We start from the raw sequence: 18395 nt of genomic DNA, 5'->3' as shown, positions 1-18395 counted from the left end.
CATATTTGTTTTGGTCATTTTTATTGCAGTATTGAAAATCTACAGGTTCTCCTGATCATAAATTTCACCCTCCACCATCAATCTGTGAGCTGCACGTAATACTCCAAATTTGGCCTCATTGATATCTTATACCACTTCAACATAACATCTCACTCTTGTACTGCATTTTTCTGATTTATGAAGTCAAATGTGCCAAAGGCTCCCTTTATGGTCCTTTCTACCTGTGATACCACTTTCAGGGAATTATGGATCTGTATTCCCAGATCCCTCAGTTCTACAGTACTCTTCATTGCTCCACTGCTCACCATGGAAATCCCAGCTTGGTTTGTCTTCCCAAACTGCAATACCTCACACTTGCCTGAATTAAATTCCATCTGCCATTTTTCAACCCATTTTTTCCAGCTGGTTCAGATCCTACCGCAAGATCTGATAGCTTTCCTTGCTGTCCACTTTGCTCCCAATCTTACTGTCATCCACACATTTGCTGATCCAGTTTACCACATGATCATTAATATAGATGATAAACAGCAACAGGCACAGTACCAGTCCCTGAAGCTCACCACTGGCCATTGGCTTCTAGTCAAAAGGCAACCATCTACTATCACTCCTTGGCTTCTCCTGCTGAGCTAATTTTGAATCCAGTTTACTACATCCTCAATGCAAGTGACTGAAATTTCTAGACCAGGCTCCCATGGTGGGATTTTGTCAAATTCTTGCTGAGGTCCATGTAGACAAATTTCATTGCCTTTTTCTCATCAACTTTCTGCTAGCCTCCTTGAAAAACTCTATGACTGGTTAGATGCAACCAACCATCTTGACTATCCTTAATCCTGTCTATCCACATAGCCCTTCAAGTCTGCTCCGCCATTCCATCATGTCTGATTCCGGTCCCCACTCAACCCCGTACACCTACCTTCTCGCTGTATTCTTTGATGCCCTGGCCAACCAGGAAACAATCAACTTCTGCCTTAAATATTCCCATGGACTTGGCCTTCTCTGCAGTCTGTGGCAGAGCATTCTACAGATTCACTACTCTTGGGCTAAAAAAAAAATTCCACCTTACCTCTGTTCTAAAAGGTCATCCCTCAATTTTGAGGCTATACCCTCTAGTTTTGGATACTCCCACCGGAGGAAACATCTTCTCCACATCCACCCTATCTAGTCCTTTCAATATTCGGCAACTTTCAATGAGATCCTCCGTTCTAAATTCCAGTGAGTACAGGCCCAATTAACCTACCTGCAATGTCTTTGGACTGAGGTAGGAAACCAGAGCATTGGGAGAAATCCCATGCATTCCATGGGGAGGACCTACAGAGACTCCTTACAGAACAGCACCGGAATCGAAGTCCAAACTCTGAAATACTAAGAGCTGTAATAGCATCGCGCTAACTGCTACACTACCGTAGTGCCCAGTGGATGCAAAATATCCATTAATATCTCCCCCCTTCTCTTTCAGCTCTATGCAAAGGTGACCATGCTGATTTCTCGAGAACCAAATTGCCTTGCTAATCTTTTGCTCTTAATATATTTTGTAGAAGTCCTTGTGATTCTCCTTCATCTTGCCTGCCAGAACAACCTTATGCCGTCTTTAACCCTCCTGAGTTCCCTGTTAAGTGTTCACTTATATTTCTTATGCTCCTCAAGTGCCTCAATTGTTTCTTGCTGCCCATACTTGCTGTGCCAGCTCTGGCAGACTGGGCAGATGAGACCCACAGTGAAATCCAATGACCAGGAAGGCAATACTGCAACGCTCCCTGGAGGACAAAGGGCATGACAAGGCATGGAAGCCATCGTGGTCATCCAGGGCAAACAAGGAAGATCCCAGTCCGTGATGCTTCTTTGTACCACTGGACCCAGGCTTTTGCGGTTGAGAAATTGGAACTGCCCCAGTGCAACAGCTTTTCCACTTTAAAAACTCTCCTGCTCAGGTTTCCTGTCATCATTGACAACGACGAACAACCATCTTGAGGCCCTTCTTAACCAAGGCCTCAATATCCCTTGAAAACCAAGGTTCTCTAAAGCTGTTAGGCTTGCCTTTTTTTCTAGCAGGAACATACAAAAGTCCGTACTCTCAATATTTCACTTCTGAAGGCCTTTGGCAGAAAACAACCTGTTCCAATCCACACCTGTCAGATCCTTTCAGATGCCGTCAAAATTGTCCTTTCTCCAACTTAGAATCTCAACCTGAGGACAATTATTGTTCTGCATAAATATCTTGAAACTTATGGATTTATGATCACTAGATCCAAAGTGTTCTCCTCTGCCACCTGCCCAGTCTCATTCCAGTATCACACTCCCTCTAGTTGGGATCTCTAGAAGATTAAATTTAGAGAAAGTTTCCTGAACACATTTGATGAACCCTGTCCATCAAGTCCTTTCCTAGTATGGGAGTCCCAATAAATACATGAAAAGTTAAAATCACCTACTATCACAAACTTACTTTTCTTACCACCATCTACCATCTCTTCATAAATTTGTCCCTCTAATTTCCATTGACTATTGGGAGGTCTATAATATAATCCCATAGTAGCCTCAGTAGACGATTCCTCCTGTTTGTTCTGTCTGAGTACTGCCATGTTATTTTCTCTGATGAGTAGTGCCACCCTCCCCCTTTAATTCTTCCTCCTCTATCATACCTAAAACCACAGAATCCCAGAACACCTATACGATTAGTTGATAAATTTGCATGTACGGCTCAGTTTAAATAGGTGGTTTTGATGTTTCAGGTCCAGTTGGTAACAGAAAAATCAATTTGGAAACCTAATATTGAATAGGTATTTACTCCTTAAAGTTCAACATTTACCTAATACCCCTGATACTGTAGGTGAGTTTTTTGTACAAATAAGTTTTTTTAAAATATTAACTATTCTGAGTCAACAATTTCAAAATCTAAATTATATTCTGTGCCTTACTTTGGACTTAAGAAATTTGTCTTCATGGATGCACATTTTTGAAGTGGAGTGCAACCAACTTTCCCTACAGTATTATATATTTAGCTGTACTGACTAATGGCAAATTCTAAGCACTTATTTACCCGTATTTCCCTTTATTTCCCTTGTTACATGTATTTAATTCAAAATAGGAATGTGAAGACATTTTGTTTTAATCTGGAGAGAATTCATTGTTACCTTTGACTTTTGGTGCTTTCACGTTGAAGTCTGTATCAATTGCTGAGATATTTGGTCCATGTAAATCGGCCGAAGGAGTTTCAAACTTCGGGGCTTGAAAATCTGCATTTGGCATATCAACATCAAAACCCCCTTTTGGAGATTTAATCTTAATCCCAGGAGCTTTTAAGTCAGTCTTCAAGTTTGATGATGGCATTTCAAAACTCGGATCTTTGAATTCCATATCGGGCATCTTAATTGCCCCCTTTGGTGATTTAATATCAAACTCAGAGTTTATCAATCCTGCTCCAATCTTTGGAGTTGAAGCTTTCACATCAGTCAGTTGTATTTTACCTTGCGGACCACTGATATCAAAGTTAGGTGTTTTCACATCGATAGTTGGTGAAGCCTGTAGTTTTGCATTAAAGTCAGAAGAAATCTTCGGTCTACTTACGTCAATTGAAGGTGTTTTTCCATTGATATTTAGGCTACCAACACCTGTACCTGTGTTTGCCAGCTTAAGATGGGGCTTGATCTTGCTGTTGTACAACTTTAAGTAAGTTTGATCACTACATCCCTGTAATTTAAATATGATTTTAATGTAAACATACATAATTTTGATATGCTTAACCATTTAAACATATTGTAGATCAAAAGCAAATAACACTTTTTACCATATAAGAATTCTGTAATCCATAATCTGCACCTTTTGCATTCAATTTCAGACTTTTTTTGTATGGTTCAGCATATTTCAGTATTTTGCCAACTTCTTCACTACTTAGGTTGTCAAAATGTATTGTTACTGCATTCAGTTGATCACCTACAAAATAATAATAGTAAGTTCTGTTTAACCTGTACAGCCTCTTTCTAAATTATAACATCTTGAAATATATGTATTAGTTATATTTGTTCAAAATATTAATTCAGAAACAAAAACACCAGCATTTCCACCATAAACACAAGCTGGAAATCCAAAGGAGCTCAGCAGGTCAGGCAGCATCTATGGAGAGAAATAATGAGTCGATGTTTCAGGCTGAAGCCCACATCAGGGCATTACGTAAGATGAAACTTAACAAGCAAATGTAATTGCCTTTCATTTTAAAAAAGCATTGAAGTTCATGCAGTGACTAGAAAATGACAGTTGAAAGCCGAAGGTAATTCAAAAGAAAGGGAATGCTATGTTAATTATTCTAGTTTTACATATGGCTATAGTCCCTTTGAATAAAGGCTTGCAGAAGTTAGTAACATTACTTAGAAATTGATACAGTTAATTGATATGTTTCAAGCATTTATTGTGTTAAGTAGGAGCATACACCATTAATGTTGTCACCCCATGAACTGTCTCTCGTGCCGGTAGAGATCCCAGGGCTGGGAGGTACTGCCAAAGTAGCCTGTACAAATAAAGTGTATTTTGTAGGGGATACACATTGCAACTACTGCGTGCTAGTGGAAGAAATAAGTATTCAGGGTGGTGGACCTCATGACAATTAGTGGATTGCTTTGCCCCAGATGTTGTTAGCAGTGCATTCAGTCAAGTAATCGGAAAGTATTCCATCACTCCTTCCTTGTGTAGATAGGCCTTGGAAAATCAAAAGGCAAGTCCCCTGCTGCAGGATATCCAGCTTTATCATTGGAGTATTTATATGCCTGCTACTTTTGAGTTATTTTTCTCTTATGGTTGATTTATTTTTGTATTATCAAGCAATGGTTATGGAGACAAGAACTGAAGATATCGGCTGAAGAACTGACTGCATTTCTGGCTTGCTCCAGTGCAGTAACAACACAAAGATTTACCCAACCCTAAGTGGAATCAAATATATCCTGTTCAAACACTTACTGCCCATTATGCCACTGGCATATAGGGCAGCAATGAAGGTCCTCCATCTGTCTGTCCATGGCCAAAAAAGCAATTTTGGTCTTGGTCTTAGCAGTGTTCAGGGCTTGTGCCCCTAGCCTTCTTCCAGTTTTCGCTACTGTCAGCCATGCAAGTTCTGAGTGGAGACTCGGGAATACCTTTGCACAAAGATGGTGAAGGATTCTTCATTGCTGTTTCCAAAACGGTTTTGTTTGACCAGTCAGGATTGTTGGCTCTGAGCTGAACCCCTGAATCTGGAGGACTATTGGGCCATGCGTAGTCTGGCCTGTACCCTTTGACCTGTCTGGCACAGGTGACCCTACCAAGAGCCAGCGCACAAGGCTGTGACTCCAGCCAGCATAGCTCAGCTCTCTGAGACATGAGATCCACAAAACCAGGACAAGGTTGTGGTCCTTTTGGAGGTCTTGCTTGTCGAATGCAGGACAAATTCAATCCAGCTAATGACCTGATCTACTGTCACTCATCAGCAAAGGTATGGAAGGTATGACTGATAAAGATATCAAGTTGCAATTACTCATCAATAATCTCCTTACAGATCCCCGTTTACTTGCCTCCAGACCTCATTACACCCTTGGTCCAAACATTACCAAGGAGCTGAAAGTTAAAAAGTATGGCGACATCAAGGCTGCATTCAGCTAAATGTGACATTAAGATGCCCTGGTAAATCTCAACATCAATGGGAGAAAATGCAGTGGCTGAAGTCACAGCTGGTGTTCCTCAAGGCAGTGCCCTGGGATCAGTCATCTTTAGTATCTTCATCAAGGACCTTCCTTCCATCAGAATGTTCAGTTTCATTTGTAGCCCCACAGATCAATTGAAGCAGTGCATGCCTGTACAGGGTAGTTCAGGCGTGGCTGATAAAAGACAAGTAACAAGTGTGCCCAGCAGTCAGCATCCCCAGTAAGAAAGAGCCTACACGCCTACCCCCGATAACCAAAGATGTTATTATCATTAAGTCCAAAATCATCAAGATCCTGAAGGTCACCATTGACCAGAAGCTGAACTGGACCAGCAGATTCACCTTTTGTATCCAAAGCCTTTCCTCCATAGAAATACAACAGCATGATGATAGGGAGAACCCAGAGGGATGAATACATGCTATGGAACATGGAAGAGGGACTGTGTGTACCTGTCTGCCATACATGTTGAACACACCATCCACAAATTAATAAATCTAGTGTGTTTTTTGTCTGAATGTTTTGTTCCCATTGCAATGATTTAGTTTTGTTTACTAGGTTACCCCACAACTTGTATTTCCAATTTAATGTTACACATTTAAAAACAGTTACCTTTCTTCAAGGTACCAATTCTTGCAACTGCGGAGTCTTTCTGTATGTCCCTGATTATCACACCTCCACTGGGTGAATCAGTGAGGGTAAGGTCATCAGAGAGATCTCCTCCACCCCTTGGCAGAACAACTGCTGTGCCAGAGTCCATACTGAAATTCTAATTCAAGAAGAAAGATCAGATGTTAAATGCTTGCAGTGATCCATTTATGATCAGTAAAATTATTTTTTTTTTGCTTATGGAGCACAGTTCAAAACAAAGTAATGCCCCTTCCTCCATCCCCACTCCAAATCTCACTTCATGGTATCAATGCTAATGAAGGCTGGAGTGGAAGGATGGGAAGGGGTGATATACCAAATGCCTACCCCCATTCCCACCACAGCCATAATTTTGTCTATATTACAAGAAAGACGAAACTTGCTTCTCATTCTGTTGATTATATTTGTACATCTTATGTTAACACATACAAAATGTGAAGGGCCTCAGCAGATCAGGTGACCTCTGTGGGAAAGAGCAAACAGTCATCAGCTTGGGCTTAGACCTTCCTTCAGACTGGGCGAAGATGCCCAAAATAAAAAGGTGGGGGGGAGGGGAAAGAGGAAGGTGATAGGTGAAGCCGGGTGGGTGGGAAAGGTCAAAGGCTGAAGAAGAAAGAATCTGATAGGAGAAGAGAGTGGACAGTAGGCAAAATGGAAGAAAGCGGGGAGCTGGGGGGAGTAATGGGCAGAAGAAGTGGGGAATAGAGGAAGGGAATGTTCAACTGAAGGAGAAATTGATATTCATGCCATCACGTTCCCAGAGGGAATATAAGATGTTGCTCCTCCACCCTGAGGGTGGCCTCATCTTGCCACAAGAGGAGGCCATGGATTGACACATCGGGACAGGAATGGGAATCAAAATGTTTGGCCAGCAGGAAATCCCACTTGTGGAAGATGGTGTGGAGGCATTTTCATTGCTTTGGGTACTTTTGACCTTATCAACCATGAAGCAGGTATTAAAGCTCCTATTCAAAATGGCGTATTATTTGTAGGGGACATCAGAAGCAGTACAGCTCCCTTGCATCAGCTATCCTTTCCCTGCTCGTAGACCAACCGTTTGGGAGTTGTGCTGCAGACAGCTTTCACAAATTACTGCAATGAGTTAAACGTATCGAACAAATAATTTAGCTGAGGCCTGCCAGTGAAGGAGGACTCCCGCTATTGTAACCTCCATTTGGTGACAGACCATTTGGGTGAAAATATACATCAAAAGAAGTTTTGCCAAAAAAAAACAGAGGCCGTGAATGTATGGTCAACAGAAAGCAACAGACATTATATCCTCAGTAATATTCTGGTTGTTACCTTGTAAATGATACATACCATTTTATCTTCAGTCGCTTCTCTTCCAATCTAAATCCTGGAAGACAGAGAGATAGAATGAACATTTGTCCATTACATCACATCTTTCTTACTGTTTCTCTACTCCTATTTTTCTGCAGCTTCTGATTTGTTTCCATAAATATCAGTTGCCTTTGGCAACTTTGTGGCATTTCTTCAAAGGTGAGCTAAATGTTGATTACATACGAGTTACTGTATTTGCATGTTGGGATATCAGATGCAAATCTTACATGGACCTGCAGTTAGATCACATGAAGTTTGCTGTAAATTCATCCTCTTTCAATTAAAAGATGTCCAACCTCTGGATTTCCTGCACACAGATTAATTTTAAATCACCATATTTCAGTTGTATGAGGTACGGACGGTGTGGATAGCCAGCACTTTTTCCCAGGGCGGCAACGGCCCCGGGATCTTAGAGGAGATCCCCTGAAGGTAAGTGGCGGAAAGTGAAAAGGCCAGCATTGCTCTGCTGGGGGAATTGTCTAGGCTCATAGACTAAGCATATTTAAGAGTCTCTTAGATAGGTAAGAAAAATAGAGGGTTATAGGCTATGTAGTGAGGGAAGGGTTAGATTGATTGTGAAGTAGGTTAAAAGTTCAGCTCATCATGGGCAGAAGAGGCCCATACTGCTCTACGTTCTGAGTCAACCGTTCAATTCAAGGTAACTTTTACTATTCATTTCTCACAAATTATGACAGTTCTGCAGTATATATAAGACCTCTGATTTTGGCTTCATTATTAGCGATTTAAATTCTATGAAGTACAATTTAGGAGTTTGTAAAGGAAACCTTAGGTTTGCATTAACTTTGCTCCCATTAACCCATGCCTGCCCAAGATCATGCTGTATTTAATAATGAGGGTAAACAAATCTGATAACAGAGCTTTCCATACTCCCTCCATCCACAGAGAGAAACATTTTAAGTTTGATGGTAACAGAAGTAACTCCGGATTATAGTTATCACAATGGGACTATCAGTTCACTAAGGAGCGGTGAATTCTGATGAATGGCAAGTACCAATGCCCAAGAAGAACAGGGTGAGTTGCACCAACAAATATTGCCCAGTTGCTCTCACACCTACTGTGATGAAGCGCTTTGAGAGGTTAGTTACAGCTAGAATTAACTCCTGTCAGTGCAGGGACCAGGACCGACTGTGATTTGCCCACTGCCACAGCCAGTCCACTTTGGACACAATCTCACTGACTTTCCACTCTGCTTTGGAGCACCTAGACGATAGCAAAACGTACATGAGACTGCTTGGCATTCAACGCCATCAGTGCTAATTAACAAGCTTCAAAACCTGGGCCTTTGTACCTCCCCCTGTAACAGGATCCACAACTTCCTTATCGGGAGATCACAGTGCAGATTGGTAATAACATCTCCTCCTTGCTGACAATCAACAGAGGCACACCTCAGGGATGCGTGCTTAGCCCACTGCTCTACTCCCTCTACATTAATGACTATGTGACTAAGCACAGCTCAAACATCATCTATAAATTCAACAGTGACACTACAGTTGTTAGTAGAAGGTGACAAAAAAGCACACAGGAGCGAGACAGATTGGGTAGTTGACTGGTGTTGCATTCAATGTCAGCAAGACCAAGGAGTTGATTGTGGACTTCAGGAAGTGGAAGTCCGGAGGACACACACCAATCCTCATTGAGTGGTCAGTAATGGAAAGCATGCAAGCTAAGTTTCCGGGCATCAACATCTTGAAAGATCTATCCTGGGCCCAACACCTGAAAGCAGGACATGCAGCATCTATGGAGCAGAATTAACCGTTGACGTTTTGGGCCGAGACCCCTCATCAGGACTTCTGATGAGGTTTTATAAGTCCTAATGAAGAGTCCTAGCCTAAAATGTTGATTGTTAATTCCTCTCCACAGGCACTGCCTGATACAGTTCCTGTTCATTTTGGACTCCTCTGTTCTCTGTATTATACTTCATGGTCCACTAGGTGGCGGTATTACATTGATAATGACTTGCTGGCGATTAAATATAAATACACTGGTTCACAATCATTTGAGACTGAAATGTACTGATCATGACGACATTTTGTACTAGACAGTGCACATATATCCTTATCAGTTTTAAATGATTCCATAATGTAAAAAAATGACCACTTTTATCTATTCAATGTACATCACATGGGACATTGTGAAAAGGTAAATGAAACAGGTGGATTTATATAAAATCTTTCATATGCTTATCACAATGTTCAACGCACATCACTGGCTGTCCCCAGGTTACAAACACCTGACCTATGTGGACCTTCAGATGAATGAGCTCCTATACAGTATATTCAGAAGTCCAACATACACTCAGTGGTCGCACTGTTAGGTACCCCAATAAAGTGGCAACTCTGGGCATTTCAGTGTGTTCATGGTCTTCTGCTGCTGTAGCCCATCCACTTCAAGATTTGATGTGTTGTGCATTCAGAGATGCTCTTCTGCACACCACTGTTGTAACTCATGTTTACTTAAGCTACTCTTGTCTCCCTGTCAGCTTGAACCAGAATGGTCATTGTCTCCTTACCTCTCTCATTAACAAGGCATTTTTGCCCACAGAACTGGATTTTCTTTTAATTCTTTGAACCATTCTCTGTAAACTCCAGACACTGCTGTGCATGAAAATCGCAGGAGGCCAGCAGTTTTGGGATATAAAAACCATCCTATAAAAAACATTCTACAGGGGTTTTATTGAGAGCATCCTGAGCAGCTGCATCACTGCCTGGTTCGAAAATTGCACCATCTCGGATCGCAAGACCCTGTAGCAGATAGTGAGATCAGCTGAGAAGATCATCAGGGTCTCCTCTTCCCGCCGTTACAGACATTTACACTACACGCTGCATCTGCAAAGCGAACAGCATTATGAAGGACCCCACGCACCCCTCATACAATCTCTTCTCCCTCCTGCCATCTGGGAAAAGGCACCGAAGCATTCGGGCTCTCACGACCAGACTATGTAACAGTTTCTTCCCCAAAGCCATCAGACTCCTCAATACCCAGAGTCGGGACTGACACCAGCTTCCTGCCCTCTACTGTGCCTATTGTCTTGTTTATTATTTATTGTAATGCCTGCACTGTTTTGTGCACTTTATGCAGTCCTGGGTAGGTCTGTAGTCTAGTGTAGTTTTTGTGTTGGTTTACGTAGTTCAGTGTAGTTTTTGTATTATTTCATGTAGCACCATGGTCCTGAAAAATGTTGTCTCGTTTTTATTGTGTACTGTACCAGCAGTTATGGTTGAAATGACAATAAAAGTGACTTGACTTGATCCTGTCTGGTACCAACAATCATTCCATGGTCAAAGGCATTTGGATCACATTTCTTCCCCATTCTGAAGTTCAGTCTGAACAACAACTGAACCTCTTGACCGTGTCTACATGCGTTTATGCATTGAGTTGCTGCCACATTAGCTATTTGCACTAATGAGCAGGTGTACAGGAGTACCTTATAAAGTGGTCACTGAGTCTATGTAAATATCTTTGTTCCTATGAATAACTGAACTAGTTTCCTACGTCCACTTCCAGTAATTATACTTTCATATCAATCTAGTGTGCTTTTGATGTCATCCACTACAATACTGTGGAAATACGGTCTCCATGTGAAGTAATTTTTGTCTATTATCCCACTTTCAGACAAAATCGGTTTATGGATTCCTGTAAAACTGGAACTTATGCACCTAGAGACCAATTATGTACAAAGGTTTGTATATCTAAACCAATTATTGTTGCAAACTTGGAGTTGCAACAGTCCACAATGAACTGCCACAAAAGGAAATGTAATAGTTTCCAGATAATCTACTTTATGGAGTGAGTATTGGTCAGGCCTTCTGAAAACACCTCTTAATTAAACATAGTGCCATGGGTTTTTCAGAAAGAGCATAGAACAGTGGAGCATGAGCAGGCCACTCGGCCCACAATGTTATGCTAATAATACTTAAGATTGAGAGAGCAAACAGGAGAATGGTTTCACTCCAGTTCAAAACATCCTGAAAGGAAAAGAGGTGGCTGTTGAAAAAGCAGATGACAGAGGAAATTAATCCTGTGCAAAACTGACCAATGCACATCATGAAAGCTCTGAGATTGATCCCAACCCTGAGATTTGTGATGAGATATGACTGACAACCTGAAACATTAACTGTTCCCCTCTCAACAGAAACTACCTGATCTGCTGAGTCCTTATATTTAAACGTTAAATTCTCATTGTTATTAGTTTGGGGTACCTGTCCTGGGTCCTGCACATATGTACAATTAGGAAGAAAGCACAGCAGCACCTCTCCTTCCTTAGGAGTCTGTGAAGATTCAGCATAATATCCAAAACTTTGACAAACTTCTATAGATGTGTGGTGGAGAGTATATTGACTGGCTGCATCACAGCCTGGTATGGAAACACCCAATGCCCTTGAGCGGAAAATCCTTCAAAAGGTGGTGGATATGGCCCAGTCCATCATGGGTAAAGCTCTCCTTACACAAACTGTTGTCACAGGAAAGCAGTAACTATCATCGGAGTTCCCTGCCACTGTGCTCTCTTCCTGCTGCTGCCATCAAGAAGGTGGTACAGGAGCCTCAGGACACACTGTCAGGTTCAGGAACAGTTATTACCCCTCAGCCATTGGGCTTTTGAACCAGAGAGGGTAACTTCAGTCAGCTTCACTTGCCCCATCACTGAACAGTTCCCACAACCTATGGACTCACTTTCAGGGCTCTTCATCTCATGTCCTCGATATTTATTGCTTATTTGTTTATTTTTTTTGTATTTGCAGTTTGTTGTCTTTCACACACTGGTTGAACACCCAAGCTGGTGTGGTCGTTCATTGATTCTATTATGAATTTTTGGAGTATGCTCGCAAGAAAATAAATCTCAGGGTTGTGTATGGAAATGGAATGAAACAGGGCTGGGATTGGAAAGGTGAACCAAGAGGGAAGAACAAAGGAATCCAGGTGGAAAGGTATGAGAACGATGGAAAAGGAGAGGGAACCTGTGTGAACAGGTGGGATTGAGAAAGGAACGGCATTGGGTTTGGGTTATTTAAAATAAGAAAGTTCAGTGTTCACACCACACTGTATCTACACCTACCTACATTTTCCTGCATTTGGTCCATATCCCTCTCCTCTGTTTTTATCTGTGTACTTGTCCAAGTGTCTTTTCTTAATGTTCTGTTTGAAGCTGCTTTGCCGCTTCTTCTGGCAGCTTGCTCCATATACCCATCACCTGTGTATGGGTAAGATTGCCCCTCGTATCTCGTTTAAACCCCTCTCATCTTAAACCTGTGCCCTCTAATTTTAGACTCCCCTATTCTCAGTAAGAGAATGACCAGCCTTTTATGCTCCTCGTGATTTTATAAACCACTTTAAGGTCACCCCTTAACCTCCTGTGCTTCAGCGAGAACAACCCCAGCCTATCCAACTTCTCCTCGGAAGTAAACCTTCCAATACAAGTTACATCCTGGGATATTGCCGCTGCTTTTTTCTAATTACTGATTTCATCTGCTTAAATCATCAATCAGTTTTTGTGACCCACTATCAACTTACCTGGTTTCAGTTAATGTAAAGTCAAAAAATACAGAAAAGTTCGAAGTAAATTTATTTTCTAAGTACATATATGCCACCATATACAATCCTGAGATTCATTTTCTTGTAGGCATACTCAATAATTCATAATAGAATAAGAACCATAATCGAATCAATGGAAGTCTGCACCAACTTGAGCGATAAACCAGTGTGCAAAAAACAAAGAAAGCAATAGTAATCATCTTAAATAAACAAGAAATATCGAGAATAAGAGGTGAGGGGTCTTTGAAGGTGAGTCCATTGGTTGTGGTAATACTTCAGTGATGGGCAAGTGAAGTTACCTCCTTTGGTTCAAGAGCCTGATGGTTGAGGGGTAGTAACTGTACCTAATCCTGGTGGTGTGAATCATGAGGCTCCTGTACCTTATTCCTGATAGCAGCAGTGAGAAATGAACATGACCTGGGGGTGGGGATCCCTGGTGATGGATGCTGCTTTCTTGTGACAATATTCCATGTAAATGTGCTCTACGGAGAACTTTACTCATGATGGACTGGGCTGTGTCCACGACTTCTTCCGTTCAAGGGCACTGGTGTTCCCATACCAGGCTGTGATGCTGTTATGCAAACCAACTTATGGAAACACAAATGAAGAAATTGTGCAAACATAGGAGCACAAGAAATGCCCGAAGTGTGACTTGTTTACCATCCCAGCCCATGGGCTTCCTTCCTCTGAATGCTATTCTCAATACCTCAATTGATATCTTGCTTTAACTTCCCTCTGCTCACTCTCCTAAAAACAAAGCAAAGAAGTGATGCAGTCAATCCAGCTCACTTTCTAGATAGCGATAAATCAATGACTTTGCTGAGGAATCTATTTCATGGACCATCGTTCCACCAAGGAGGATGATTTTATGTGACTGAAATTCACTTATTTCTAGACAAAAAAGTTTATTATTGAAAATAATAATAATGTTTCCATAGGTGACTGTGGAGGCCAAGTCATTGGGTATATTTAAGGCAGGGTTGATAGGTTCGTGATTAGTCAGGGCATGAAGGGATATGGGGAGAAGGCAGGAGATTGGAGCTGAGAGGGAAAATGGATCAGCCATGATGAAATGGCAGAGCAGATGCGATGGGCCAAATGGCCTAATTCTGCTCCTATATCTTATGGTCTGAATACTAGAAGTTAATAATAGAATAAACGGCCCTATCTTTCACATTACATTAAGGAAACTATTAACCATTTCAATGTAACCTAGAATCAAAGACTCTGCTCTTTAATTAATTCTGGGGTGCATAATTTCAAGTACAATTATTAATGCTAAATCTTTGAACTAAATCAAGTTTCTTTTCATGCAATGAAAATAAATTAGAGAATGCTTCAAATGGAATAGACCCATAACCTAGCACACAATAAAAAAGAAAACTGGGGAAAAAGTAATGGACGTAGAAAATGAAGTACCCTTTGTTCACATTTCTAATCCAATTTTCATTTTACTTTGTACTCCTGTCAAAGAAAAGTATTATTAATCTATCGCAAGACCTATCAAATCTTTACAATCAATATCCTCAGCTTCAAGGACTGCCTACGGAGAAGAAGAAAAATAACTGGTATGCAACCCAGTGTTGCTGAAAGGTATCTGCGATTGTTTGTTAGACGGAGAAGAATGTCGCCTGTGTAGTGAGATTTACAACATTCTTTCCTGCCCTACATCAACATGCAGAGTAAATACTACTTGTTTTGTTGGGAAGCCTTATCAAATAACAGAGTCTGAAAGACCTGATTGTACCGTACAGTGGCATTTTGCTACTTGGCTGGACTCTCCTTGGAGTTCAAATAAAGGATGCAGCGATTCAAGGATTAGCAAAGACTACTCAACCATAGAAATTCACCCATTTGATAAACTAAATCTCCATTGTATCAATTAGCCAAATGCTTTTATTTTATTACTTCACTGGCAGGTTATTGTTTTCAACGAGTAAAGAACTTCTCTCAGGTATCAGTTCTAAACTTACGAGTCTGCTGGTTTCAACTTGCATCCAATGGTCTCACTTTCTGTTTCCATTGGGAGCTCCTAATCAGGGTTCATGTTATCCACATATTGGATAATTCTTTGTAAACTTCATTAAATTTTCCTAAAGCTACCACAGGCTAGCCTCAGACCTGGAACTTCTTTAAGCAATTGATGGCAGAAGATTCTGAGGCAAACACCTGTAGTGATACTTCAGCGCAGTAGTGAAGGAATACGGCACTCTCAGGGGAGCCATATCGTGGATCTGGCACCAGTTTGTGGCCCTGTCTGCTCTGTCTCAAGTAGATGGAAAAGATCCCCCAACACCACTTTGAAGAATTTAAACATTCAAGTACATGTGTTATCAAAGTATGCATGCAGTACACAACCCTGAGATTCGTCTTTGAGCAGACATCCTCGAAACAAAGAAAACCCTGGAACCCATTCAAAGGAAAAGATCAACCCCTCCCCTCCACCAACATGGAAAAAAAGGACAAATCTCACAAATTATTCAATTCAGCTCAGTTCAGTTCAATCATTAGCCACAGACCGTCTGATCAAAAACCCAGAACAGCAACAAATAAAAGTAGTGACCAGGAATACATCATAACATGAAGTACAGTGTCCAGTCCACAAACCGCATTGTCCAAACCTTGCCCGAGACCCAGGACTTGAGTGGAGTTGTGCTTAGTGTTCCAGCCAGCATTTAACCCTCAATCAACTTCACTAAAATTGAAATCCAAATCATTTGGGAGTTCACTGTGCTTGAGTTGCCTGCCAAGTCTCCCAAGTCACAAATTTGAAGTTCAGTTGATCAAATGCCAGAAGTGGTGGGACATTCAGTGAGGACTGGAAAGGGCCAGATACAAGTCCTTGTTCTCCATCTTTTTTTTCCTGACTCCATTCTAATTCAAGGAACTCTGGTGTGCCAGAGGGCAATCCTCAAGGATTTACCACTTTGTGGACACTGGTAACAGCCGACATTGACCCATCTAAAGAAACAAAATTCATTATGGAAAGTGGCACTTGGGAGGGGTGGTGGGGGTATGATTTGTTTTCCTAAAGCAGGTAAGTGTAATTACCATTGTAGATATTTATTTTGTGCAAAGAACGTGGCTGTTCAGCATATGGCCAGGAGACTGGGAGAACACAAAGTAATCCTCTAAACGTTTGTGCTCCTTATGCCCCTTTGCAGAAGCTGGTATGCATCACATTCTTGGACATACTGGCCATAAATCCTTCAGATTTCTGGCAATGATATCCTGAGATGATTAGCTTTGAACGACCAAACTCTCTATACAGTTAGGTCAGTGAATGGTCTTTAAACTTCCAAAATTTCTTGCAACCCACCCCCACCCCCAGACCCTCACCAACTCCCACCACTTCAGTCTTCACCAAAATTCTCATAGGTTTAATTTTTACTAGGATTCTGAAAACCTCACTCAGTGAAAAAGGCTGCCTCTCGGAACTCTCAAATTCATGACATATGGCCATGTTTTACGCAGTGGCAGAAAACTGATTTCAGGTAGTCAGGGGTAAATGTGGTTTTTGTCTGGTCGTTGTTGCAGAAAGGTGGAACAAGTGGAAAGCAGCATAGCATAACTCTGTTTTTTTGGTTTTGCTAAAAATTAATCATTTAGTATTATAGGTTGGGTGGCGGGGTGGAGGTATGTCTCTACCGGTGGAGGTGCCAGGGCAGTCCCTTCCTCTGCTAGCCTGCAGGCCACCCTTGGGTAAGGTGTGGCAACTGCTTAGCCCCTCCTGCCCCCAATCAGGGTCATGTGAAGCCACGGGAGCAGGCAGTTGATGGTCGTACCAGCAGCTGGTGCACATCTCAAGTCCTGCTTATGAGACCACTGACACCAGGCAGACAATCTCTGAAGAGTATTAATCATGGCTGGGGTCACCCGTCTTGTAAAGACACTGCCCCGAAGAAGGCAATGGCAAACCATTTCTGTAGAAAAATTTGCCAAGAACAACCGTGGTCAAAGACTATGATCGTACGACACAGCACATAAGGATGATGATGGGTATTATAGGATACTTCAAGATATTAGATGTGGCACAAACAGCAAATCATTGTGGACTTGGGTACAGTTACTCAGCTGTCTGTTACAAAACTAGTAATCAGAGACACAAGTGTATGCCCCACTGTTACAGCTGGGAAATCTAATCACCAAGGGTTAGCAATTTGCTTTAAAGCTGGATTCCAGCATTACTCTCCTGTCACACGTTATAGCAAGCTGAAACACTGGGGGACTGTCAGAATTCCGCAAAAGATGATCAAGAAAATATAAAATTGATGGGTAAATCAGCAAAAGTTTCAATGGGTGTGTAAGCAGGAACTTGAAGCAAAGTTAAACTTGGGTTTCGTATATGCAGAGGCAAGAGGAATTAAAATGGGGAATAGAGAGATTAACCATGATTTGTAATTGTCTGCATGGTAGGAGACTGAAAATAAAAGCAAAATTGTGGAGAACCAAGAGTATGCTTAGAATGATGACGTTACTATCTAGGAGCTAGATAGGTATCTTATGGATAGGGGAATCAAGGGATATGGGGACAAGGCAGGAACCCGGTATTGTTAGTAGATGATCAGCCATGATCTCAAAATGGCGGTGCAGGCTCGAAGGGCCGAATGGTCTACTTCTGCACCTATTGTCTATTGTTTCTAGTGTTAGGAAAGGAAATGGTTCTGCAGAGGTAAATGAGACTGAAATCTACAAATCCTCAGAACCAGAACTCTCTCTGACAACCTTTCAAAAAGAAGCAGCCAAAACAATGTGGATGAATCCCTTATGGTCCTGCTGAATTTCTCAGGTACCTGAACAATTATCACAGTTTGAAAGATGGTAACATTATCCAGCTACTTAAGAGATAGAATAGGCCAATTGTCCAGGCTCCTAAGAAAGGAGGGAATGGCTTGAATTTATGAAAAATGACCTGCCAATCCAACCTAGGATGTCCCAGAGGACTTGGTAATTTATGAAGTACCTTGAATTGAGATCACTGAGACAGTACTAGAGCACAGAGCTTCTGCAAACAGCGTTGTGTTGGACATTTAATATTTTAGATGTTTTGAGTAATTTTGTATATACATTGATGATTAAGCATTCTTGTTTTTTAAAATAATTCATTACAAGTTATATGTACAAATACGCAAACTATGCATCATCACGCTACCATGTCATATATGCATGCCTCACTTAAAGTAAACTCGAAGTTAC

At 41.4% G+C, this 18395-nt stretch overlaps 1 protein-coding gene across 1 annotated transcript in view; it reads right to left on the bottom strand.

Annotated features, from left to right (window-relative positions):
- The window catches only part of LOC140730306 (neuroblast differentiation-associated protein AHNAK), a 33038-nt gene that overhangs the window by 8359 nt on the left and 6284 nt on the right, over positions 1 to 18395 (bottom strand). The window contains exons 2-5 of the mRNA XM_073050539.1: positions 7629 to 7665; positions 6273 to 6429; positions 3782 to 3927; positions 3129 to 3684 (exon numbers count right to left, since the gene is read on the bottom strand). Coding sequence (XP_072906640.1) covers positions 3129 to 3684; positions 3782 to 3927; positions 6273 to 6429; positions 7629 to 7631 — 862 coding nt within the window. The 5' untranslated portion in view covers positions 7632 to 7665. The remainder of the gene's footprint in view (positions 1 to 3128; positions 3685 to 3781; positions 3928 to 6272; positions 6430 to 7628; positions 7666 to 18395) is intronic.

Source organism: Hemitrygon akajei, chromosome 7 (assembly GCF_048418815.1).
Source record: "Hemitrygon akajei chromosome 7, sHemAka1.3, whole genome shotgun sequence".
Classification (NCBI taxonomy): domain Eukaryota; kingdom Metazoa; phylum Chordata; class Chondrichthyes; order Myliobatiformes; family Dasyatidae; genus Hemitrygon; species Hemitrygon akajei.
Note: the sequence above shows the minus strand (reverse complement) of the source record. Positions and strands in the feature narration are given on the sequence as shown.